Source organism: Salmo salar, chromosome 11 (assembly GCF_965601325.2).
Source record: "Salmo salar chromosome 11, fSalSal1, whole genome shotgun sequence".
Lineage (NCBI taxonomy): Eukaryota > Metazoa > Chordata > Actinopteri > Salmoniformes > Salmonidae > Salmo > Salmo salar.
The window spans coordinates 5,927,484-5,952,927 of record NC_138301.1 but is presented as its reverse complement, the minus strand read 5'-3'; the positions used below and the strand labels follow the sequence as shown (position 1 = coordinate 5,952,927).

At 40.7% G+C, this 25,444-nt stretch overlaps 1 protein-coding gene across 1 annotated transcript in view; it reads right to left on the bottom strand.

The window, feature by feature from the left end:
- Nucleotides 1-25,444, bottom strand: part of LOC106561900 (C-Jun-amino-terminal kinase-interacting protein 1) — a 138,107-nt gene that overhangs the window by 4,751 nt on the left and 107,912 nt on the right. The window contains exons 6-11 of the mRNA XM_082957616.1: nt 22,043-22,118; nt 18,451-18,623; nt 12,962-13,065; nt 6,595-6,711; nt 5,658-5,728; nt 5,290-5,388 (exon numbers count right to left, since the gene is read on the bottom strand). Of these exons, the coding sequence (XP_082813742.1) occupies nt 5,290-5,388; nt 5,658-5,728; nt 6,595-6,711; nt 12,962-13,065; nt 18,451-18,623; nt 22,043-22,118 (640 nt within the window). The remainder of the gene's footprint in view (nt 1-5,289; nt 5,389-5,657; nt 5,729-6,594; nt 6,712-12,961; nt 13,066-18,450; nt 18,624-22,042; nt 22,119-25,444) is intronic.

Below are 25,444 nucleotides of genomic sequence, written 5' to 3'. Positions count from 1 at the left end.
ATTAAAAATGAAACAGAATGGAGCTAAGCACAGGCAAAATCCTAGAGAAAAACCTGTTTCATACTGCTCTCCATCAGACACTTGGGGATGAATTCACCTTTCAGCAGTACAATAACCTAAAAAGGCAAGGCCAAATATACACTGGAGTTTCTTACAAAGAAGACAGTGAATGGTCCTGAGTAGCCGAGCTACAGTTTTGGCTGAAAAATGTCTTGAAAGTCAATGGCAAGACTTGAAAATGGTTGTCTAGCAATGATCAACAACCAAGTTGACAGAGCTTGAACAATTTTGAAAAGAATAATGGGCAAATATTGTACTATCTAGGTGTGCAATGCCCTTAGAGACTTACAGAGAAAGAATCACAGCTGTAATCGCTGCCCAAGGTGATTATAACATGTACTGACTCAGGGTGATATCTCTGTACTCCATTTTTAATACATTTGCAAAAATGTCAAAAAACATGTTTTAATTTTGTCATTCTAGGGTATTATGTGTGGATGGGTGAGAAAAATATCTATTTGTTCAAGGCATAACACAATACAATGTGGAGTAAGTCAAGGGGTATGAATACTTTCTGAAGGCACTGTACATCAAATGAATGTGTAATGTGTATGTAAGAGGAAGATATGCATAGCTCACGTTAGCAAGCTCTAACTGTAGCCCATTTGGAATTTAGGGTCTTGGATACTAGCACTTGGATACTAGCTTGCTTTTTAATCATAGGATGTAGCTAGCTAGCCAACTCATTTCAATCCGTAAAAATATATAACCAAAACCTGAATTTGCAAGTTAGGTAGCTGGCTAACATTTGGGGGCTTCGTCTGCTAACCCGAAACAACATGCCTGTTCTCCTAAAAGTTTATTGTGTATTTTCTAGGGCAAAAATAAATGAAGGATGGTACTTTTCTACTACAAATATAGCTATGGCTCCGGCAGCAAATAGCAGAAGTTATCAGCAAGCACTCGGGGCTCTTGAGTGGCGCAGCGGTCTAAGGCACTGCATCTCAGTGCTAGGGGCGTCACTACAGACACCCTGGTTTGATTCCAGGCTGTATCACAACCAGCCGTGATTGGGAGTCCCATAGGGCGGAGCACAATTGGCCCAGCATTGTCCGGGTTTGGCCGGTGTAGGCCGTCATTGTAAATAAGAATTTGTTCTTCACTGACTTGCCTAGTTAAATAAAGGTTAAATAAATAAATAAATACAATTATAAATTCAACAATGTACAAAGCTGGTTGCAGAGTATAGGTGTCACCGGCCTGAATCTATTCTGTAGTTACAGTCCCTCTATTAGCATATACATTTTATTTAATTCACAGTCTACGTGCAAAACCTGGTGGATTTGTTGTTCAGCAGCATCAAGGGAAGCCCCCTACTATATCAGGAGCTCTTACAAACGGCTTAGGCAGTGTCCAGACACCAGTCCAGCTTCAGATTAATGGAGGACACTTGAATTAGATTGGTCACATTTGATCTGGTCACTGGTCAAAATACTGTCCTGGAATTCACCTAACCACCATACGGAATCATGGCTCTCTCCGGATATATTGTCCCTGTTCATACAGCCAGCGAGGTTCTCAGTCCATCGAGCAGACAGGAAGAAAGAACTCTCTGGAAAAAGAAAGGTGGAGGGGTATGTCTTATGATTAACAACTCCTGATGTGATTGTGGTAAAGTACAGGAACTCAAGTCCTATTGTTCTCCCGATCTGGAATAACTCCATCAAATGCCAACTGCATTACCTTCCGAAATTATTTAATTTGATTATTGTCCTGAAAGGGTGTGTGCTCAGCAGCCTCCGTCCACATCGACGAGCCGCAGTGGAGAGGGTCAAAAGCTTCAAGTTCCTCAGCGTGCACGTCACTGAGGACCTGAAATGGTCCCCCCGCACCGACAGTGTATATAAGGTATTTCAGTTTTTTATTTTTAATACATTTGAAAAATATCTAAAATCCTCATTATGGAGTAATGTGTGTAGATGGTGGGGTAATGGGCGGAGGCCAGCTAGTGGTGACTATTTAACAGTCTGATGGCCTGTAGATAGAAGCTGCTTTTCAGTCTCTCGGTCCAAGGTTTGATGCACCTGTACTGTCTCCCCCTTTTAGGTGGTAGCGGGTTGAACAGGCCGTGGATCGGGTGGCTGAGGTCCTTGATGGTCTACCTGGCCTTTCTGTGACACTGGGTGCTGTAGATGTCATGGAGGCAGGCAGTGTGCCCCCGGTAATGCGTTGGGCTGACAGCACCACCCTTTGGAGAGTCCTGTGGCTGTGGATGGTGCAGTTGCCATACCAGGTGGCGATACAGCCAGACAGAATGCTCTCAATGGTGCATCTGTAGAGGTTTGTGAGGATCTTAGGGACCAGGCCAAATGTCTTCAGCCTCCTGTTGCTCCTTCTTCACTACATACAGTTGAAGTCGGAAGTTTACATACACCTTAGCCAAATACATGTAAACTCCGTTTTTCACAATTCAATCAGAGCAACAATTCCCTGTCTTAGATCAGTTAGGATCACCACTTTATTTTAAGAATGTGAAATGTCAGAATAATAGTAGGGAGAATGATATATTTCATATTTTATTTCTTTCATCACATTCCCAGTGGGTCAGAAATGTACATACGCTCAATTAATATTTGGTAGCATTGCCTATAAATTGTTTAAGTTGGGTGAATTTTGGCCCATTCCTCCTGACAGAGCTGATGTAAATGAGTCAGGTTTGTAGGCCTCCTTGCTCGCACATGCTTTTTCAGTTCTGCCACAAATGTTCTATAAGATTGAGGTCAGGTCTTTGTAATGGCCATTCCAATACCTTGACTTTATTGTCTTTAAGCCATTTTGCCACAACTTTGGAAGTTTGCTTGGGGTCATTGTCCATTTGGAAGACCCATTTGCGACCAAGCTTTAACTTCCTGACTGATTGATGTATTGAGATGTTGCTTCAATATATCCACATAATTTTCAATTCCTCATGATGCCATCTATTTTGTGAAGTGCACCAGTCCTTCTTGCAGCAAAGCACCCCCACAACATGATGCTGCCACCCCCGTGTTTCCCGGTTGGGATGGTATTCTTCGGCTTGCAATCCCCCAACTTTTTCCTCCAAACATAATGATGGTCATTATGGCCAAACAGTTCTATTTTTGTTTCATCAGACCAGAGTACATTTCTCCGAATAGTACAATCTTTGTCCCCATGTGCAATTGCAAACCATAGTCTGGCTTTTTGTATGGCGGTTTTGGAGCAGTGGCTTCTTCCTTGCTAAGCGGCCTTTCAGGTTATGTCGATATAGGACTCGTTTAACCATAGATATAGATATTTTTGTACCTGTTTCCTCCAGCATCTTCACAAGGTCCTTTGCTGTTGTTCTGGGATTGATTTGCACTTTTCGCACCAAAGTATGTTCATCTCTAGGAGACAGAACGCGTCTCCGTCTTGAGCAGTATGATGGCTGTGTGGTCGCATGGTGTTTATACTTGCGTACTATTGTTTGTACAGATGAACGTGGTACCTTCAGGCGTTTGGAAATTGCTCCCAAGGATGAACCAGACTTGTGGAGGTCTACAATTTTTTTCTGAGGTCTTGACTGATTTCTTTTGATTTTACCATGATGTCAAGCAAAGAGGCACTGAGTTTGAAGGTAGGCCTTGAAATACATCCACAGGTACACCTCCAATTGACTCAAGTGATGTCAATTAGCCTATCAGAAGCTTCTAAAGCCATGACATCATTTTTTGAAATATTCCAAGCTGTTTAAAGGCACAGTCAACTTAGTGTATGTAAACTTCTGACCCACTGGAATTGTGATACAGTGAATTATAAGTTAAATAATCTCTCTGTAAACAATTGTTGGAAAAATTACTTGTGTCATGCACAAAGTACATTTCCTAACTGACTTGCCAAAACTGTAAGTATTGCTATGAGACTTGTTTCTACACCTTGATTGGAGTCCAGCTGTGGTAAATTCAATTGATTGGACATGATTTGGAAAGGCACACAACTGTCTATATAAGATCCCACAGTTGACAGTACATGTCAGAGCAAAAACCAAGCCATGAGGTCAAAAGAATTGTCTGTAGAACTCTGAAACAGGATTGTGTCAAGGCACAGAAGGGTACCAGGTTTGAGGGATAGATGAATGGAGCAAAGTACAGGACCTCAGACTGGGGCGAAGGTTCACCTTCCAATAGCACAACGACCCTAAGTACACAGCCAAGACAATCCAGGAGTGGCTTCGGGACGTGTCTCTGAATGTCCTTGAGTGGCCCAGCCAGAGCCTGGACTTCAACCCGGTCGAACATCTCTGGATAAACCTGAAAATAGCTGTGCAGCGACACTCCCAATCCAACCTGACAGATCTTGAGAGGATCTGCAGAGAAAAATGGGAGAAACTTCCCAAATACAGGTGTGCCAAGCTTGTAGCTCCATACCCAAGAAGACTCAAGGCTGTAATCGTTGCCGAAAGTGCTTCAACAAAGTACTTACTTATGTAAATGTGATATTTCATTTTTTCATTAACATTATATATATATATCTTTTACCTATTTTTGCTTTGTCATTATAGAGTATTGTGTGGAGATGTACATTTTAGAATAAGGCTGTAACGTAACAAAATGTGTAAAGAATCAAGGGGTCTGAATACTTTCCGAACGGACTGTACATATATAATTATATTCTGGACTCTGACCTTGCTCGTTATAATATTTCTTAATTCCTTCCTTCTGCTATTTTGTTTTTGTTAGGTATTACTGCACTCTTGGAGCTACGAACATAAGCATTTCGCTACACCCGCGATAACATCTGCAAAATATGTGTATGCGACCAATACAATTTATTTTGAAGTCCACAACTTCAAAACATTGCTCTCTCCATAGCAAAGCTACCTTACTCGCTGTACTCATTACTGCACCCAAGAAACACCCACATCAAACCACACCCCCAAGATTACTCTTGTACGCCTTCCGCATTTCTTAATGGGCATTGATGAAAAACGAGGCCAAATCACAATGTGCAGTGGCCCTTTAAACACTGACATTAGCTTTAGGGAGCGATAGTATAATGGCCAATAGTAGTTGCAATTGAGATCAACTGTTCAGGTGAACTTAGCGCATATTGGGGGTTTAATGAGAGATCACCTCGTGTTGAGACATTGTTCAATGTTGGTTGTAATTGACCCACTATGGCTAAGAACCTCTTGAATCCTCTGACAATATAAAAGAGGGACAAAGAGCAAAAGAGTGACATGATATGTATATTTTTTAAGCCAGAAACAAACAAGTCCTCAAACCTCACCCAACAGACTCTGCCAGGGGTTTAGTAGAATCTGCAGACACAAACACATGACAGGCAAATCTCTGGTCAGCTGGGTGTTTTGTGATGAAGCCAAAGTACCTAAGGGGAAACCATACAAACCACACATTGGTAAAAAAAAAAAAAAAAAAATACAGGGGTCAGAGGAGCAAAACCCCAGAGGGAACCAGGTTCCGGGAGTAAAATCATTTTGACATGTAAAAATGCAGATTTTACAATGGAAGGTACCCAGAGTGATTATTTTTCTCAATTTCCTCCACTGCTTGCGCTATGACTCTCCCAAAAAGCAAATTTTTATTTGAATACAGTGAGCATGACTGAAAAAATTTAATCCAGGTCCAGGTACTTACTTGCTGTTCTTAGGGTGACAGCCACAGAAAGAAACATTCTTCAACTGGAAGAAGTGGCTGCACTGGTTACTCTGTGATGACAGACAGACAGACACACATACACACAGACACACATCTATATTATAAACTAGTGGTGGATTTGGACTGACTTTCTTCATTTTGGGCTCAAAATAAGCGCATCGTCTGGGACCATGGGGGAGGGGGGAGGGGGGGGGGGTGTAACAATGGGAAACTGTGATGTCACAAGGCAATGCACACTACATATGAATGCAACATCATTCTTTGGTACAAACCTCATTGACAAAATTCTATTGCTCTGAAAAACAGGTGTTGGGGGTAAAAAGTATCCACCCTCCATGTCAACAACTGCATTTCTCATGGCATTTGCTATCTGCTTACACCACATCATCTGTAGCTGTAGCTAGTGAACCTTATGATTGGCAAATTAGATTAGATATTACAACAAATCATAGCCTTAATGTCAAAAAAAGAACCCACTGATGGTTACATAGCTTTACTTCAGTTTAGGTGGGCACCGCTGTTGCCAGATGAAATTCTCACTTGCTTCTATACAATACAACTGGATTAAGACGTGTGAACTGCAATACCCTGTAGTGCCCACACTGAGGCATTATCAACCTTCTTTACTGGGAATATTTCCCTCAGTGTGATCTTGCTGGTCAGAGGTTTGGATAAAACATATCTTTGTATCTAGTCTTGCAAGCCAGACGCAAAGTTTTGTAGTTGTACTTTGGTCCAAACTAAACTGCTGTCTTTCTAACATGCGCTGAAGGTGTGCCTTAAAAAGTGTGTGTGTGTGATGCAAATGCATGTGTTGCGTGTGTATGTGTGTGTGCATAAATCTGAGTCTGTCTGTGTACCTGTCCTGTGTGCGTGTGTGCGCGCACGTATGTGTGTATGTGTGTGGAAGTCTTACTCTGTCATAGGCATAGTAGTCATCCTGGACTAGGAGCTTCACTCCTTTCATGTTGATCTCAAGGATACAAGACGAAGGTGGGTTATACTGCACTGTCATCCTCCTATTGGTGGCAATCTGGTGACAATCAAAACAGCATCAGCATCCCTTGAGAAAAGCAGCAGCTGAAACGTCAGGCCCGGTTTAGATATTGAATATATATGTAAAAAAAAAAAGCAAGAAAAATCTTGTGCACCCTTATTCTATTAATTGGAATTTAGAACATGAACAGGGAAAGAGGTGGGTTATTGGTCTTAAAACTCTAGTGGCATCTCAGCTAGAAATGCACACTATATATACAAAAGTATGTGGACACCCCTTCAAATTAGTGGATTCAGCTATTTGAGCCACACCCGTTAGTGACCGTGTATAAAATCGAGTACACAAATAGTCAATCTCCATAGACAAACATTGGCAGTAGAATGGCCTTACTGAAGAGCTCAGTGACTAGAGCTGCCCCGGTCAACTGTAAGTGCTGTTATTGTGAAGTGGGAACATCTAGGAGCAACAGCGGCTCAGCAGCAAAGTGGTAGGCCACACAAGCTCACAGAACGGGACCGCCGAGTGCTGAAGTGTGTAGCGTGTAAAAATTGTCTGTCCTCTGGAAGCAACGCCAGAACAAGAACTGTTATTCTGGAGCTTCATGAAATGGGTTTCCATGGCCGAGCAGCCACATACAAGCCTAAGATCACCATGCACCAATGCCAAGCGTCAGCTGGAGTGGTGTGAAGCTCGTCGCCATTAGACTCTGGAGCAGTGGAAATGTGTTGTCTGGAGTGATGAATCACACTTCATCATCTGGCAGTCCGACAGATGAATCTAGGTTTGGCGGATGCCAGGAGAACGCTACCTGCCCCAATGCATAGTCCCAACTGTAAAGTTTTCTGGAGGAGGAATAATGATCTGGGGCTGTTTTCATGGTTCAGGCTAGGCCCCACAGTTCCAGTGAAGGGAAATCTTAACGCTACAGCATACAATGACCTTCTAGACAATTCTCTGCTTCCAACTTTGTGGCAAAAGTTTGGAAAAGGCACTTTCCTGTTTCAGCATGACAATGCCCCTGTGCCCAAAGCAAGGTCCATACAGAAATGGTTTGTCGAGATCGGTGTGGAAGAACTTGACTGGCCTTCACAGAGACCTGACTTCAACCCCATCGAACACAATTGGGAAGAATTGGAACGCCGACTGCAAGCCAGGCCTTATCGCCCAACATCACTGCCTGACGTCACTAATGCCTAGTTAAATAAAGGTAAAATAAATAAAAACGAATAATGCTCGTGGCTGAATGGAAGAAAGTCCCCACAGCAATGTTCCAGCATCTAGTGGAAAGCCTTCCCAGAAGAGTGGAGGCTGTTACAGCAGCCAATGAGGGACCAACTCCATATTAATGAGATGAATGAGATGTTCGATGTACAGGTGTACACATACTTTTGGTCCTATAGTGTAGCTATGAGCAATGGCTAATACCTCTTTTCAACCTGCCTCTGCCTATGTCCTCTTTTCTTTTCTATTATGTTTTAATGATTTCCTGTCCTATAAGAAGTTAACCTTTTTAATTTGTGATCTCAGATTATTTTGCAGTCAATGCTTATTTGTGTGATATAGGGTTGGGGTCAATTCTGCAATGAGTTGCGAATTCTATTCTTAAATTTGAATTGAATTTGAATTGCCCACACCCCACAGGAAAGACTTTGAATTGAATTCAAATGGCTTATTTATTCTACACATTACTACACAAATATATACAAAATTGTAACCAATACTATGTATAAGAATCAAACTGTGTGGTTGAATCAAAGGAATGACACTCATGTCTTATTTGAATTGTTTTGAATTGGTTTACTTCCTTTAATTAAAATGAAATTACAATGTGTCCAATTCAAATTAGAATATTAACTTTTTAGTGACAGGGGGCAGTATTCGGAAATTCAGATGAATGACGTGCCCAAATTAAACTGCCTGCTACTCGGGCACAGAAGGCAGGATATGCATATTATTAGTATAGAAAACACTCTGAAGTTTCTAAAACTGTTTGAATGATGTCTGTGAGTATAACAGAACTCATATGGCAGGCAGAAACCTGAGAAAAAATCCAACCAGGAAGTGGTTTGTAGATTTTCAAGTGATTGCCTATCCAAACTACAGTGTCCGTGGGGTCATTTTGCACTTCCTAAGGCTTCAACTAGATGTCAACAGTCTTTAGAACCTTGTTTCATGCTTCTACTGTTACTGGGGAGAGAATAAGAGCTGACTCAAGCCTGAGACCTATGAGTTGTTTACTGCGCTGGCACACAGGCGCACCATTCCTTCTTTTTCCTCTGTAATGAATACACTATTGTCCGGTTGGAATATTATCGAAGATTTATGTTAAAAAGACCCTAAGGATTGATTGTACACATTGTTTGACATGTTTCTACAAACGGTAATGGAACTTTTTGACTTTTCGTCTCGGGTTTTGCGCCCGCGCATTATGCCTTTGGAATAGTGATCTGAACGCGTGAACAAAACAGAGGTATTTGGACATAAATATGGAGTTTATCGAACAAAACTAACATTTCTTGTGGCAGTGGGAGTCCTGGGAGTGCATTCCGACAAAGATCAGCAAAGGTAAGTGAAGATTTATAATACTATTTCTGAGTTTTGTTGACTCCAGAACTTGGCGGGTAACTGTATAGCTTGCTTTGATGGCTGAGCTCTGTACTCAGAATATTGAACAATGTGCTTTCGCCGTAAAGCTATTTTGAAATCTGACACAGCGGTTGCATTAACCTCTCTAGGGTATGTGGGACGAAATCGTCCCACCTACTCAACAGCCAGTGGAATCCTGTGGCGCGATATTCAAATACCTTAGAAATGCTATTACTTCAATTTCTCAAACATGTGACTATTTTACACCATTTTAAAGACAAGACTCTCGTTAATCTAACCACACTGTCCGATTTCAAAAAGGATTTACAACGAAAGCAAAACATTAGATTATGTCAGCAGAGTACCCAGCCAGAAATAATCAGACACCCATTTTTCAAGCTAGCATATAATGTCACATAAACCCAAACCACAGCTAAATGCAGCACTAACCTTTGATGATCTTCATCAGATGACACTCCTAGGACATTATGTTATACAATACATGCATGTTTTGTTCAATCAAGTTCATATTTATATGAAAAAAACAGTTTTTTACATTAGCATGTGACGTTCAGAACTAGCATACCCACCGCAAACTTCCGGTGAATTTACTAAATTACTCACGATAAACGTTCACAAAAAACATAACAATTATTTTAAGAATTATAGATACAGAACTCCTTTATGCAATCGCTATGTCCGATTTTAAAATAGCTTTTCGGCAAAAGCACATTTTGCAATATTCTGAGTAGACAGCTCGCCATCACGGGCTAGCTATTTTGACACCCACCAAGTTTGGCACTCACCAAAGTCAGATTTACTATAAGAAAATGTGGATTACCTTTGCTGTTCTTCATCAGAATGCACTCCCAGGACTTCTACTTCAATAACAAATGTTGGTTTGGTTCAAAATAATCCATAGTTATATCCAAATAGCGGCGTTTTGTTCGTGCGTTCAAGACACTATCCGAAGTGTAAATAAGGGTCACGAGCATGGCGCAATTCGTGACAAAAAATTTCTAAATATTCCATTACCGTACTTCGAAGCATGTCAACCGCTGTTTAAAATCAATTTTTATGCAATTTTTCTCATAAAAAAGCGATAATATTCAGACCGGGAATCTGCGTTTAGGTAAACAGACAAAAGAAAACAAAGCATTCTGTCGACGCGGGCACGAGCCTGAGTCTCACAGTACTGTAACCAGCCACTACCCAAAAGCGCTACTTTTTGTCAACCAGAGCCTGCAAATCCACGATTCAGCTTTTTGCCGCCTTCTGAGAGCCCATAGGAGCCGTAGGAAGTGTCACGTAACAGCAGAGATCCTCTGTAATGGATAGAGATAATCAAGAAGGGCAAGAAATTGTCAGACAGGCCACTTCCTGCATGGAATCTTCTCAGGTTTTGGCCTGCCAAATGAGTTATGTTATACTCACAGACACCATTCAAACAGTTTTAGAAAATTTAGGGTGTTTTCTATCCAAAGCCAATAATTATATGCATATTCTAGTTACTGGGCAGAAGTAGTAACCAGATTAAATCGGGTACGTTTTTTATCCAGCCGTGTCAATACTGCCCCCTAGCCTTAACAGGATAACATAATGTCCTAGGGTTGTCATCTGATGAAGATCATCAAAGGTTAGTGCTGCATTTAGCTGTAGTTTGGGTTTATGTGACATTATATGCTAGCTTGAAAAATGGGTGTCTGATTATTTCTGGCTGGCTACTCTGCTGACATAATCTAATGTTTTGCTTTCGTTGTAAAGCCTTTTTGAAATCGGACAGTGTGGTTAGATTAACGAGAGTCTTGTCTTTAAAATGGTGTAAAATAGTCATATGTTTGAAAAATTGAAGTAATAGCATTTCTAAGGTATTTGAATATCACGCCACGGGATTCCACTGGCTGTTGACTAGGGTGGGACGCAAACATCCCACCTAGCCCAGAGAGGTTAAAATAGCTTTATGGAGAAAGCACATTTTTCAATATTCTGAGTCCATAGCTCAGCCATCACGGTGAGCTATACAGACACCCGCCAAGTTCGGGGCAACCTAAACTCAGAATTAGTATTATAAATATTCCCTTATCTTTGCTGATCTTCATCAGAATGCACTCCCAGGACTGCTACTTCCACAAGAAATGTTGTTTTTGTTTCAAATAATCCGTATTTATGTCCAAATACCTCCGTTTTGTTCGTGCGTACAGATCACTCATCCAAAGGCATAACGCGCGAGCAGAACCAGAGCGCGGAACCAGAGATGAAAAGTCAAAATGTTCCATTACCGTACTTAGAAGCATGTCAAACGCTGTTTAAAATCAATCTTTATGGTATTTTTAACGTAACATTGCGATAATATTCCAACCGGACAATAGCGTATTCATTCAAGGAGAAAAAGAAGGAACAGCGACTCGCGTCACCGCGCATATCCAATCCCTTTGTTGCCAGGCAGACCACTCAGTAACTGAGCTCCTATACTCTGCCCAGTGACAGGAGAAGGCTCAAACCACTTTCTGAAGGCTTTAGACAGCCAATGGAAGCCTTAGGAAGTGCAACCTACCCCAAGGATACTGTAGTTTCGAAAGGGACTAGAAAGAAGAACTACAATTCTCAGATCCTCCACTTCCTGGTTGACTTTTTCTCAGGTTTTTGCCTGCCATATGAGTTCTGTTATACTCACTGACACCATTCAAACAGTTTTAGAAACTTCAGAGTGTTTTCTATCCAAATCTATGCATATTCTCGTTTCTGGGCCAGAGTAGTAACCTGTTTAAATTGGGTACGTTTTTCATCCGGCCGTGAAAATACTGCCCCCTAGCCCAGACAGGTTAAGGAGAAGTGTATCTATAATTATTTCAATAACTGTTGTAAATGTTATCAACGTTTATGATGAGAATTTTTGTAAATTGATGTGCTCATTCAGCGGAAGTTTTGGGAGGTAAAACATTTCTGAACATCACGCGCCAATGTAAAATGGGGTTTTTGGATATAAATATGAACTTTATCGAACACAACATACATGTATTGTGTAACATTGAGTCCTGGGAGTGTCATCTGATGAAGATCATCAAAGGTTAGTGATTAATTTTAGCTGTATTTCTGGTTTTTGTGACGCCTCTCCTTGCTTGGAAAATGGCTGTGTGGTTTTTCTTGTTTAGGCGCTGTCCTAACATAATCTAATGTTATGCTTTCGCCGTAAAGCCTTTTTGAAATCGGACAATGTGGTTGGATTAACGAGAAGTGTATATTTAAAATGGGATATAATAGTTGTATGTTTGAGAAATTTGAATTATGAGATTTTTGTTGTTTTGAATTTGCCGCCCTGCTATTTCACTGGCTGTTGGCAGTGTGTCCCGTGGGTGGGACGCTAGCGTCCCACATGTCCCAGAGAGGTTATTAAATGAATATGTTGAATTAAATTCTGAATTCCGACCGCAACCATGATGTAATACCATACTATTTTCATAGAGAATATACTATACTGTTTCCCTCTCACACTTTCTCCCCCATTATTTCCCATCTTCCTACTCAATCCATCTGTCTCTTCATCCATATCTGTCTCTTCCTCCTCCTCTCTCTCAGTTAAAGATTATGGTTTTCATTGGTAATGTGCCAATTGACATCTCTCTCACACTCTTTCTATCTTTTCACTCTTTCTATCCTCTCACTCTCTCTTTCACAAGCACACACACAGCACCTCCCATACCTTCTGCATAGCTGCACACAGAACATCATTGCCTTTGTGGTAGGGCACTTGGACCGAGCCCAGGAATTTCATGTGGTATCTGTCTACCCATTCACTGCTCTTCACTGTGGGAGAGAGAGATAGAGAAAGATAAAACATTTAAAATACAGTACATTTAAAGGCGCAATATGTAGAAATATCTCTGCCATTTCCTGGTTTCTAATGACAAAAGCAAAATATAACATAGAGAATAATTGTACCATCAGTAACTGTCATGGACCGCATAAAGATTTACCCTCACCTGTTTTCGTATATTGCAGCATAGTAACTAGTAACCACTTATCTATCCTTGAGGTAAGCAACAATCCATCCTTCACAATCCTGTAACTAATAATTCGACATCTGTAAGTATTCATATTCAAATCAAATAAAACTTCATTTGTCACATGCGCCGAATACAACAAGTGTAGACTTTATTGTGAAATGCTTACTAACAATCCCTTAACCAACAGTGCAGTTCAAAAATAGTTAAGAAAATATTTACCAAGTAGACTAAAATAAAAGTAATAATAAAAAGTAACACAATAAGAATAATAATAAGAGGCTATATACAGGGGGCACCGGTACCGAGTCAGTGTGTGCGGGTACAGGTTATTTGAGGTAATTTGTACATGTAGGTGGGGGTGAAGTGACTATGCATAGATAATACACAGCGAGTAGCAGCAGTGTACAACAAAAGGGAGGGGGGGGTCAATGTAAATTGTCTGGTGGCGATTTTATTGACTGTTCAGCAGTCTTATGGCTTAGGGGTAGAAGCTGTTGAGGAGCCTTTTGGTCTTAGACTTGGCGCTCCGGTACCGCTTGCTGTGCTGTAGCAGAGAAAACAGTCTATAACTTGGGTGTCTGGAGTTTCTGACAATTTTATGGGCTTTCCTCTGACACTGCCTATTATATAGGTCCTGGATGGCAGGAAGCTTGGCCCTAATGATGTACTGGGCCGTTCGCACTACCCTCTGTAGCGCCTTACGGTCAGATGCTGAGCAGTTGCCATAGCAGGCAGTGATGCAACTAGTCAGGATGCTCTCGATGGTGCAGCTGTAGAACCTTTTGATGATCTGGGGACCCATGCCAAATCTTTTCAGTCTCCTGAGGGGGAAAAGGTTTTGTCGTGCCCTCGTCACGACTGTCTTGGTATGTTTGGACCACGATAGTTCGTTGGTGATGTGGACACCAAGGAACTTGAAACACTCGACTCGCTCCACTACAGCCCCGTTGATGTTAATGGGGGCCTGTTCGGCCTGCCTTTTCCTGTAGTCCACGATCATCTCCTTTGTCTTGCTCACATTGAGGGAGAGGTTGTTGTCCTGGCACCACACTGCCAGTTCTCTGACCTCCTCCCTATAGGCCGTCTCATCGTTGTCAGTGATCAGGCTGTTGTGTTGTCAGCAAACTTAATGATGGTGTTGGAGTTGTGATTGGCCACGCAGTCGTGGGTGAACCGGGAATACAGGAGGGGACTAAGTACACACCCCTGAGGGGCCCCAGTGTTAAAGATGAACATGGCAGACGTGTTGTTGCCTACTCTTACCACCTGGGGGCAGCCTGTCAGGAAGTCCAGGATCCAGTTGCAGAAGGGGTGTTTAGTCCCAGAGTCCTTAGCTTAGTGATGAGCATTCATGGGCACTATGGTGTTGAACGCTGAGCTGTAGTCAATGAACAGCATTCTCACATAAGTGTTCCTTTTGTCCAGGTGAGAAAGGGCAGTGTGGAGTGCGATTGAGATTGCCTCATCTGTGGATCTGTTGGGGCGGTTTGCGAATTGGAGTGGGTCTAGGGTGTCCGGGAGGATGCTGTTGATGTGAGCCATAACCAGCATTTGAATGCACTTCATTGCTACCGACGTGAGTGCAACGGGGCGGTAATAATTTAGGCAGGTTACCTTTGCTGCCTTGGACACAGGTAGGTATTACAGACTCGGTAAGGGAGAGGTTGAAAATGTCAGTGAAGACAGTTGACGGTTGGTCCGCACATGCTTTGAGTACACGTCCTGATAATCTGTCTGGCCCAGCGGCTTTGTGAATGTTGACCTGTTTAAAGGTTATGTTATTCCTTGCTAATGTGTGTTCATGTACTTATCATTATTTCACCATTTATTACTTTGATGATGTTAAAAAGATCGCTAGATAAAATGGGATTAGCCGACCCCATTGAAATGTATGGTGTTTAGCTTGGCAGTTAGCTTGCCCCATTGCTGTTAATGTTTCTCTCTTTAATCGTCATGCTAACTAATCAGCATGGATGTGTGTGTATGCAAATGTGTATTTGTGTTAGTATACTCACCTGTGTCCTACCTGTTTAGTCTATTTTGGTTCATCCTGGATGTTCACCTCCATGTAAAATGCCCTATCTACAAAGGACTGTTGTAGCCTATATCTACCTTGTGAGACCTGTAAATCATTATTCTCTCCAAACATGTTATGTTTAACTGTTTAGCTTTGATACATCCAATTCTACATGTATCTATATATACACTACCAGTACACCTACTCATTCAAGGGTTTTTCTTTATTTGTACTATTTTCTACATTGTAGAAAAATAGTGAAGACATCAGAACTATGAAATAACACATATGGAATCATGTAGTAAAGGAATCATGTAGTAAAAAATCTTATAATAAAGCATTGTTTGAAAGAATCTGCAGTCTCCCTTCCCTTTGATTATATATTCCACGACAACACCTTCTCATTCAAGGGTTTTTATTTATTTTTACAATTTTCTGTAGAATAATAGTGAAAACATCAAAACTATGAAATAAGACATGGAATCATGTAGTAACCAAAAAGTGTTAAACAAATCAAAATATATTTTATATTCGAGATTCTTCAAATAGACACCCTTTGCCTTTGATAGCTTTGCACACTCTTGACATTCTCTCAACCAGCTTCATGATGTAGTCACTTGGAATGCATTTCAATTAACAGGTGTGCCTTCTTAAAAGTTAATTTGTTGCATTTCTTTCCTTCTTAATGCATTTCAGCCAATCAGCCAATCACTTGTGTTGTGACAAGGTAGGGATGGTATACAGAAGATAGCCCTATTTCAGTCACTTGGAGTCCATGTTATGGCAAGAACAGCTCAAATAAGCAAAGAAAAATGACAGTCCATCATTACTTTAAGACATGAAGGTCAGTCAATACAGAAAATTTCAATAACTTTGAAAGTGCAATCGCAAAAACCATCAAGCGCTATGATGAAACTGGCTCTCATGAGGACCGCCACAGGAATGGAAGACCCAGAGTTACCAGGATAAGTTCATTAGAGTTACCAGCCTCAGAAATTGCAGCCCAAATAAATGCTTCACAGAGTTCAAGTAACAGACACATCTCAACATCAACTGTTCAGAGGAGACTGTGAATCAGGCCTTCGTGTTCGAATTGCTGCAAAGAAACCACTACTAAAGGACACCAATATGAAGAAGGGACTTGCTTGGGCCAAGAAACGCAAGCAATGGAGATTAGACCAGTGGAAATTTGTCCTTTGGTCTGGAGTCCAAATTGGAGAATTTTGGTTCCAACTGCCATGTCTTTGTGAGACGCGATGTGGGTGAACGGATGATATCCGCATGTGTATTTCCCACCGTAAAGCATGGAGGAGGAGGTGTTATGGTGTGGGGGTGCTTTGCTGGTGACACTGTCTGTGATTTACTTATAATTCAAGGCACACTTAACCAGCATGGCTACCACAGCATTCTGCAGTGATACGCCATCCGATCTGCTTTGGGCTTAGTGGGACTATTATTTGTTTTTCAAAAGGACAATGGCCCAACAACCTCCAGGCTGTGTAAGGGCTATTTTACCAAGAAGGAGAGTGATGGAGTGCTGCATCAGATGACCTGGCCTCCACAATCACCCGACCTCAACCTGATTGAGATGGTTTGGGATGAGTTGGACCGCAGAGTGAAGGAAAAGCAGAATATGTGGGAACTCCTTCAATACTGTTGGAAAAGCATTCCAGGTGAAGCTGGTTGAGAGAATGCCAAGAGTGTGCAAAGCTGTCATCAAGGCAAAGGGTGGCTATTTGAAGAATCTCAAATATAAAATATATTTAGATTTGTTTAACACTTTTTTGTTTACTAAATGATTCCATATGTGTTATGTCATAGTTTTGATGTTTTCACTATTATTCTACAATTTAGAAAATAGAACTCTAAAACTTTTTTTCGGTAGTGTATGTGAGAATATCATACTTACCTTTTGTCATGCTGTGCTAATAACTTTTGTGCGTACAGTTTTAGACTTCTGAAATTCAATCTTCAAATTATATCTCCAGCCTGGTTCTTGGAGGATTAGTGTTAAGAAAAGTTTAGCTGGCTATCTAGCTAAAGAAGCGCTCATTGGAGCATGCCTTTAGTGAGAACTGCAAACATAATGTATTATCAGCTGTTTGAAGCTGGTGTGCAGAACTGAATGTAAAAAGACACAAAAATGTTACTTATGGAGGGGGAGCATAGAAATAGTGTACATAGAACAGATCTACTGCTTATCAGACTTGCTTTCAATGAGAATGACATGTCAACTCCCATTTCTATGTGATCACGTATATATCTACTTTATGTAATCACCATGGTTGCACCATTTCTGTGCAGTAAGCAGTTTGTTTCGATATATATATGTATATAGACCAAGTTCGAGGTCAAATTGCGGATAAAATCTACTCAGAACATCATGTCACTTTTCCGGTACCGGGTTAAATTTTTATTTAATTTGTTTCATTACGTGTTTTGCAAGTTTGAGACCCATACTTATGAAAGCAGATGAAGGGTCAAGGTTGAAAAAATACGTAAAATAGTCATTTGACCCGGAACAGAAGGGAGGGTTAAAGTGCTCTACACAAGGTTAGTTCAATGCCATTAGTACTGTAATGTGCATCAATATCTTCACCTATAGAGCTGTCAACACAATAGTGTTCTTTAAAGGGGCAATCTGTGATTGCTTACACACCATGGCAAAGAAATATGACTTTACTTACAATGTCATGTGCTTGAATCATTTGGTTATGAGGATCAAACTATTTAATATTTGCGCTCCTTAAAGAGGCAATCTGCAGTTGTTACGTCCATGTTTAGACTTTTAAATTTATTATATACTGTAGACACATTGATTCTTGAAGAATATTACTTCTACATTCTCATGAGTTTAGTTAAAAACTATCAGCTTGTTTTACTCCACTGTGTGTAAACAATTTAATTGTAAATAGTTACATGGCCTATTACATAGTTTTTACCATGTTTTGAGGCTATCATTTTGATATCATGAATGGTCAGTCCTTGCATCCATAGCTCTGATGAGTGGTTACATTTCTTCAGTCCCATCCCTCAGCTGTTTACCAAATCAATGGCGGGGTGTTGGCTTTGTTATTGTTTGAACTACAGATTGCCCCTTTAATGTGCTGCAAATACTCATTTAGCATTTTAGCACTGTCTAAATAAGCAGGGATCAAAGCACTGCACCTTTGAAGCTCTCTGGCTCCTTGAAGACCTCTATGGCGTAGTAAGCAGGGAAGATGCCGCGGGTGCCTGTACGCATGTTGTAGCCTTCGTACCAGTAATCCTCTGCTTGTACCTCCACCAATAGAGGGTCATCAACCTCCAACTCCAGCTCGTCATTATGGCGAGGGACAAACCTGTAGTTGTCACAGAAACAGGGACAAACAGCCAGACAGAACAACATGTCAGATTTTAGAACCTGTTCATGCTTAGAGAGACACTTTTTTAATTGTGTAACGTTCAAGTCCACACCTGTATACTTTGGCTGGTAATAGATACAGTGCACTCAGTTTATAAGATTCACAGATATACAACTGAACTGCTTATAGTGGTCAAACACCATAGCTAAGAAATACTCCTGCTGTGTCATGTGTCATTTGGTGCCATGTGTCATGATTCATTTGGTTCAATCATCATGATCAAACTGTTTAATATTTGTATTCCTTAAAGGGGTAATCTGTAGTTGCTACATACATTTTTTTACTTTTGAATTAATTATACAGGGGTATACCCATTGATTCTTGAAGAATATAACTTGCCTCATAAGCTTAGTACAACTGTCATACCCCATCAGAACCCAAAATATAAGCGTGTTTTAATCTCTTGTTTTGTAAACAGAGGGTGCATGACAGTACATGAAGGATTACTTGTCTTATACTGTTCAAATGTATGATGAAGTTACGAGTAATGGTAAAAGGATCACCAAATTGAAACATTTCTGTGGTAGTACTTCCATGAATTTCACTGTAGTGTTGGCCCTTTCTGTTGAACACAGACCAACAATACACCAAACGACGCGCATTGAGCCCGTTGGTTTGGCAAAATCTGTGTCCAAATCAGTCAAACACTCAATATTTATTGAAAATGTTATTGTATTTTTTGCTTTCAAGAGGTCTGGGGGGGTTGAATTTTTCTGAGAGCCGATCTGTGACCTGCCAAATAACACACTTATTTAATTGATTTTATGACTCCAGATTTTTCCACCTTGCTGGCTTGGGGATTCAAACTAGCAAACTTTTGGATACTGGCCCAATGCTTAGTTTAAAGATAATTGACATTAGATCATAGTTAGCTTAGCACAATTGCTGGAAGCCTCAAAGTAGCCAGCTCATCTCAAAAGCATGGAAAAAATATCTTCTAGCTACTCCAAAGCTGGGTGGTTAGCACTTTCTATGTATTTTTACAAGTATATATAAAACTATACAATTTCAATTCTAGTTGTTTTAAATGCAGTTATTTTTCAAACTATTTGATGAAAAATATGCATTTTTTTATCTGCCGTAGGCGCAAGAAAAGGCTATGTGCAACCTATCAAGTCAACAGACAATGCTTCAGTTCTGAGCTAGATAGCTGGTAGTTCCATCACATGTCCAATATAATTTGTGAGTGTGCTGTGAGAATTTATAAAATAAAAATTTGTATGTATGACTATAAATGACCAACCAACCAGCTTTGGAATAGTTAGAAAGTATATTTCCCTGCTTTTGAGAGGAGCTAGCTACTGTTTATTTATTTTTTATTTAACCTTTATTTAACTAGGCAAGTCAGTTAAGAACAAATTATTATTCCCAATGACTGTACCTGGAGAATACCAGCAAATCTTGCGATGCTAACGATAAGCTAATGTCAATTACCTCCAAACTGCATGCCGAGACATAACAATGGTATTGATGAGTTCATCTGACTAGGTAAGTAGAATAAAGAGCTAAATCCCCAAATCTCGCAGTATCCCTTTAAAAAGGAATAGTTTCACCATATTAAAATGAGAGTTTAGTTCACGTAACAGGGGTTGACCTTAATATGAGAAACAGACATAAATTATATCACTAATCGCATGAAATCAATAATCTTCGGAAATTACTTTAACTATGACTTTACAATGATGGTGAAAACGTGGAGAAATGTTGAGGTTAAGTGGGTTAAAATGTTCCCAGAAGTCACATGGCAAGTGACATTACAAAATGCAGATTTTTGGCACTTCATAAAAAATGTATTTATTGGCTTGTCCATGTGGTCAACATTAAATGAAACTTAATTTAATATACTGTAACAGTCTTTTAAAATGCACTATTTGTGCACAATTTCTACTGAAAATATCAAAGGGACGAAAATGTACCCTATTTGTGGAATGACGTAAATTACGTTTACATGTGTAAATATTTGTATGAACATAACAAGTTTCAACAACTGACACATAAACTGAACAAGTTCCACAGACATGTGACTAACAGAAATGGTTGTGTCCCTGAACAAAGGGGGGGTCAAAATCAAAAGTAACAATCAGTATCAGGTATCTGGCCCTAGACCTCACCCTCCGATCCCAGACGTGCTCAATGGGATTGAGATCCGGGCTCTTCGCTGGCCATGGCAGAACACTGACATTCATGTCTTGCAGGAAATCTTGCACAGAAGGAGCAGTATGGCTGGTGGCATTGTCATGCTGGAGGGTCATGTCAGGATGAGCCTGCAGGAAGGGTACCACATGAGGGAGGAGGATGTCTTCGCTGTAACACACAGCGTTGAGATTGCCTACCATGACAACAAGCTCAGTCCGATGATGCTGTGACACACCGCCCCAGACCATGACGGACCCTCCACTTCCAAATCAATCCCACTCCAGAGTACAGGCCTCGGTGTAACGCTGATTCCTTCGACGATAAACGCAAATCCGACCATCACCCCTGGTGAGACAAAACCGCGACTCGTCAGTGAAGAGCACTTTTTGCCAGTCCTGTCTGGTCCAGCGACGGTGGGTTTGTGCCCATAGGCGACGTTGTTGCCGGTGATGTCTGGTGAGGACCTGCTTTACAACAGGCCTATAAGCCCCCAGTTCAGCCTCTCTCACACTATTGCGGACAGTCTAAGCACTAATGGAGGGATTGTGCATTCCTGGTGTAACTTGGGCAGTTGTTGTTGCCATCCTGTACCTGTCCCGTAGGTGTGATGTTTGGATGTACCGATCCTGTGCAGGTGTTGTTACACATGGTCTGCCACTGCGAGGATGATCAGCTGTTCATCCTGTCTCCCTGTAGTGCTGTCTTAGGCGTCTCACAGTACGCATATTACAATTTATTGCCCTGGCCACATCTGCAGTCCTCATGCCTCCATGCAGCATGCAAAAGGCACGTTCACGCAGATGAGCAGGGATCCTGGGCATCTTTATTTTGGTGTTTTTCAGAGTCAGTAGAAAGGCCTCTTTAGTGTCCTATGTTTCCAAAACTTAATTGCCTACCATCAGTAACCTGTTAGTGTCTTAACGACCGTTCCACAGGTGCAAGTTCATTCATTGTTTATGGTTCATTGAATAAGCATGTTTAAACTTTTTACAATGAAGATCTGTGAAGTTATTTCGATTTTTACGAATTATCTTTGAAAAACAGGGTCCTGAAAAAGGGACGTTTCTTTTTTTGCTGAGTTTATATACTGAAAGTATGTTCTTAATAAGTCGCTTTGTATAAATACCTACCAAATTTCATTAGCAGTAGTGCAGTTGACGACAATGATGATGGTGACAAGAAAATAATGATGTGATGATGATAATAAAGGTATATCTCACCTGTAGACGGCTCTGTGACTCTGTTCCCTCTCCTCCCCATTAATGAAGCAGGAGAACAAGCCAAACGACTTTCCACCTGGAGGAGTCGAAAGCAAAAGAGGATTCATTTTTATTCTGAAGTACTGTTTTCAAAGTATACCGAACAGAATACACACTGTACTTACAACAATCACTTTGTTTATTTATCCCTTATTTAATAAAAGGCATCCAACAAGATTCATCTCTGGGTCCAGTATTTTTTAAAGTCTACATTGCCTTCAGAAAGTATTCATACTCCTTGACTTATTCCACATTTTGTTGTGTTACAGCCTGGATGAAACTGATGGTTTTTCTCCCCCATCTACTGATAATAACCCATAATAATGAAGTGAAAAATATTTGTAGAATGTTTTTGCAAATGTATTGAAAATGAAATGCAGAAATATATCGAATACATACACTACTGTTCAAAAGTTTGGGTCACTTAGAAATGTCCTTGTTTCTGAAAGAAAAGCATTTTTTTTGTCCATTAAAATAACATCAACATTGATCAGAAATACAGTGTAGACATTTTTAATGTTGTAAATGACTATTGTAGCTGGAAACGGCAGATGTTTTATGAAATACCTACATAGGTGTACAGAGGCCCATTATCAGCAAGCATCACTCCTAGGTTCCAATGCCACATTGTGTTAGCTCATCCAGGTTTATCATTTTAAAAGGATCATTGATCATTAGAAAACCCTTTTGCAATTATGTTAGAACAGCTGAAAAACTGTTGTTCTGATTAAAGAAGCAATAAAACTGGCCTTCTTTAGACTAGTTGAGTATCTGGAGCATCAGCGTTTGTGGGTTCTATTACAGGCTCAAAATGGCCAGAAACAAAGAACAGAAAGAAGAGTGGGAGGCACAACTTAGCAAGAGGACAAGTACATTAGAGTGTCTAGTTGGAGAAACAGATGCCTCACAAGTCTTCAACTGGCAGCTTCATTAAATCGTACCCGCAAAACACCAGTCTCAAAGTCAACAGTGAAGAGGCAACTCCAGGATGCTGGCCTTCTAGACAGAGTTGCAAAGAAAAAGCAATTCAGTTGAAGTCGTTTTTTAACCACTCCATACATTTCTTGTCAACAAACTACACTTTTGGCAAGTCGGTTAGTACATCTACTTTGTGCATGACACAAGTAATTTTTCCAGAAATTGTTTACAGACAAATTATTGAACTTATAATTCACTGTATTACAATTCCAGCGGGTACGAAGTTTACATACACTAAGTTGACTGTGCCTTTAAAAAGCTTGGAAAATTCCAGAAAATGATGTCATGGCTTTAGAAGCTTCTGATAGGCTAAATAACATAATTTGAGTCAATTGGAGGTGCACCTGTGGATTTATTTCAAGGCCTACCTTCAAACTCAGTGCCTCTTTGCTTGACATCATGGGAAAATCAAAAGAAATCAGTCAAGACCTCAGAAACAAAATTGTAGACCTCCACAAGACTGGTTCATCCTTGGGAGCAATTTCCAACGCCTGAAGGTACCATGTTCATCTGTACAGACAATAGCACGCAAGTATGAACACCATGGGACCATGCAGCCGTCATACCGCTCAGGAAGGAGACGCGTTAAGTCTCCTAGAGATGAACGTACGTTAGTGCGAAAAGTGCAAATCAATCGCAGAACAACAGCAAAGGACCTTGTGAAGATTCTGGAGGAAACAGATACAAAAGTATCTATATCCACAGTAAAATGAGTCCTATATTGACATAACCTGGAAGGCCACTCAGCAAGGAAGAAGCCACTGCTCCAAAACAGCCACAAAAAAAGCCAGACTACGGTTTGCAATGGGGACAAAGATCGTACTTTTTGGAGAAATGTCCTCTGGTCTGATGAAACAAAAATAGAACTGTTTGGCCATAATGACCATCGTTATGTTTGGAGGAGAAAGGGGGAGGATTGCAAGCCAAAAAACACCATCCCAACTGTGAAGCACGGGGGTGGCAGCATCATGTTGTGTGGGAGCTTTGCTGCAGGAGGGACTGGTGCACTTCACAAAATAGATGGCATCATGAGGAAATGAAAATTATGATATATTTAAGCAACATCTCAAGACATCAGTCAGGAAGTTAAAGCTTGGTCACAAATGGGTCTTCCAAATGGACAATGACCCCAAGTATAGTTCCGAAGTTCTGGCAAAATGGCTTAAGGCCAACAAAGTCAAGCTATTGGAGTGGCCATCACAAAGCCCTGACCTCAATCCCATTGAACATTTGTGGGCAGTACTGAAAAAGCATGTGCGAGCATGGAGGCCTACAAACCTGACTCAGTTACACCAGCTCTGTCAGGAGGTATGGGCCAACATTCACCCAACCTATTGTGGGAAGCTTGTGGAAGGCTACCCAAAACTTTTGACACAAGTTAAACAATTTAAAGGCAATGCTACCAAATACTAATTGAGTGTACGTAAACTTCTGACCCACTGGGAATTTGATGAAATAAATAAAAGCTGACATTTCACATTGTTAAAATAAAGTGGCGATCCTAACTTACCTAAGACAGGGATTGTTTACAAGGATTAAATGTCAGTTGAGTTTAAATGTATTTGGCTAAGATATATGTAAACTTCTGACTTCAACTGTATCTCAGATCTGCCAATGAAAAGAAAAAATAAAGAAGGGCAAATGAACACAAAGGAACTCTGCCCAGAAGGCCAGCATCCTGGAGATGCCTCTTCACTGTTGATGTTGAGCCTGGTGCTTTGCGGGTACTATTTAATGAAGCTGCCAGTTGAGGACTTGTGAGGCATCTGTTTCTCCAACTAGACACTCTAATGTACTTGTCCTCTTGCTCAGTTGGGCCTCCCACTCCTCTTTCTATTCTTGTTAGAGCCAGTTTGTGCTGTTCTGTGAAGGGAGTAGTACACAGCGTTGTACGAGATCTCCAGTTCCTTGGCAATTTCTTGCATGGAATAGCCTTCATTTCTCAGAACAAGAATGGACTGATGAGTTTCAGAAGAAAGGTCTTTGTTTCTGGCCATTTTGAGCCTGAAATCAAACCCACAAATGCTGATGCTCCAGATACTCAACTAGTCTAAAGGCCAGTTGTATTGCTTCTTTAATCAGAACAACAGTTTTCAGCTGTGCTAACATAATTGCAAAATGGTTTTCTAATGATCAATTAGCCTTTTAAAATGATAAACTTGGATTAGCTAACACAACGTGCCATTGGGTCACAGGAGTGACGGTTGCTGATAATGGGCCTCTGTACGCCTATGTAGATATTCCATAAAAAAATCTGCCATTTCCAGCTACAATAGTCATTTACATCATTAACAATGTCTACACTGTATTTCTGATCAATGTTGATGTTATTTTAATGGACAAAAAATGGTGCTTTTCTTTCAAAAACAAGGACATTTCTAAGTG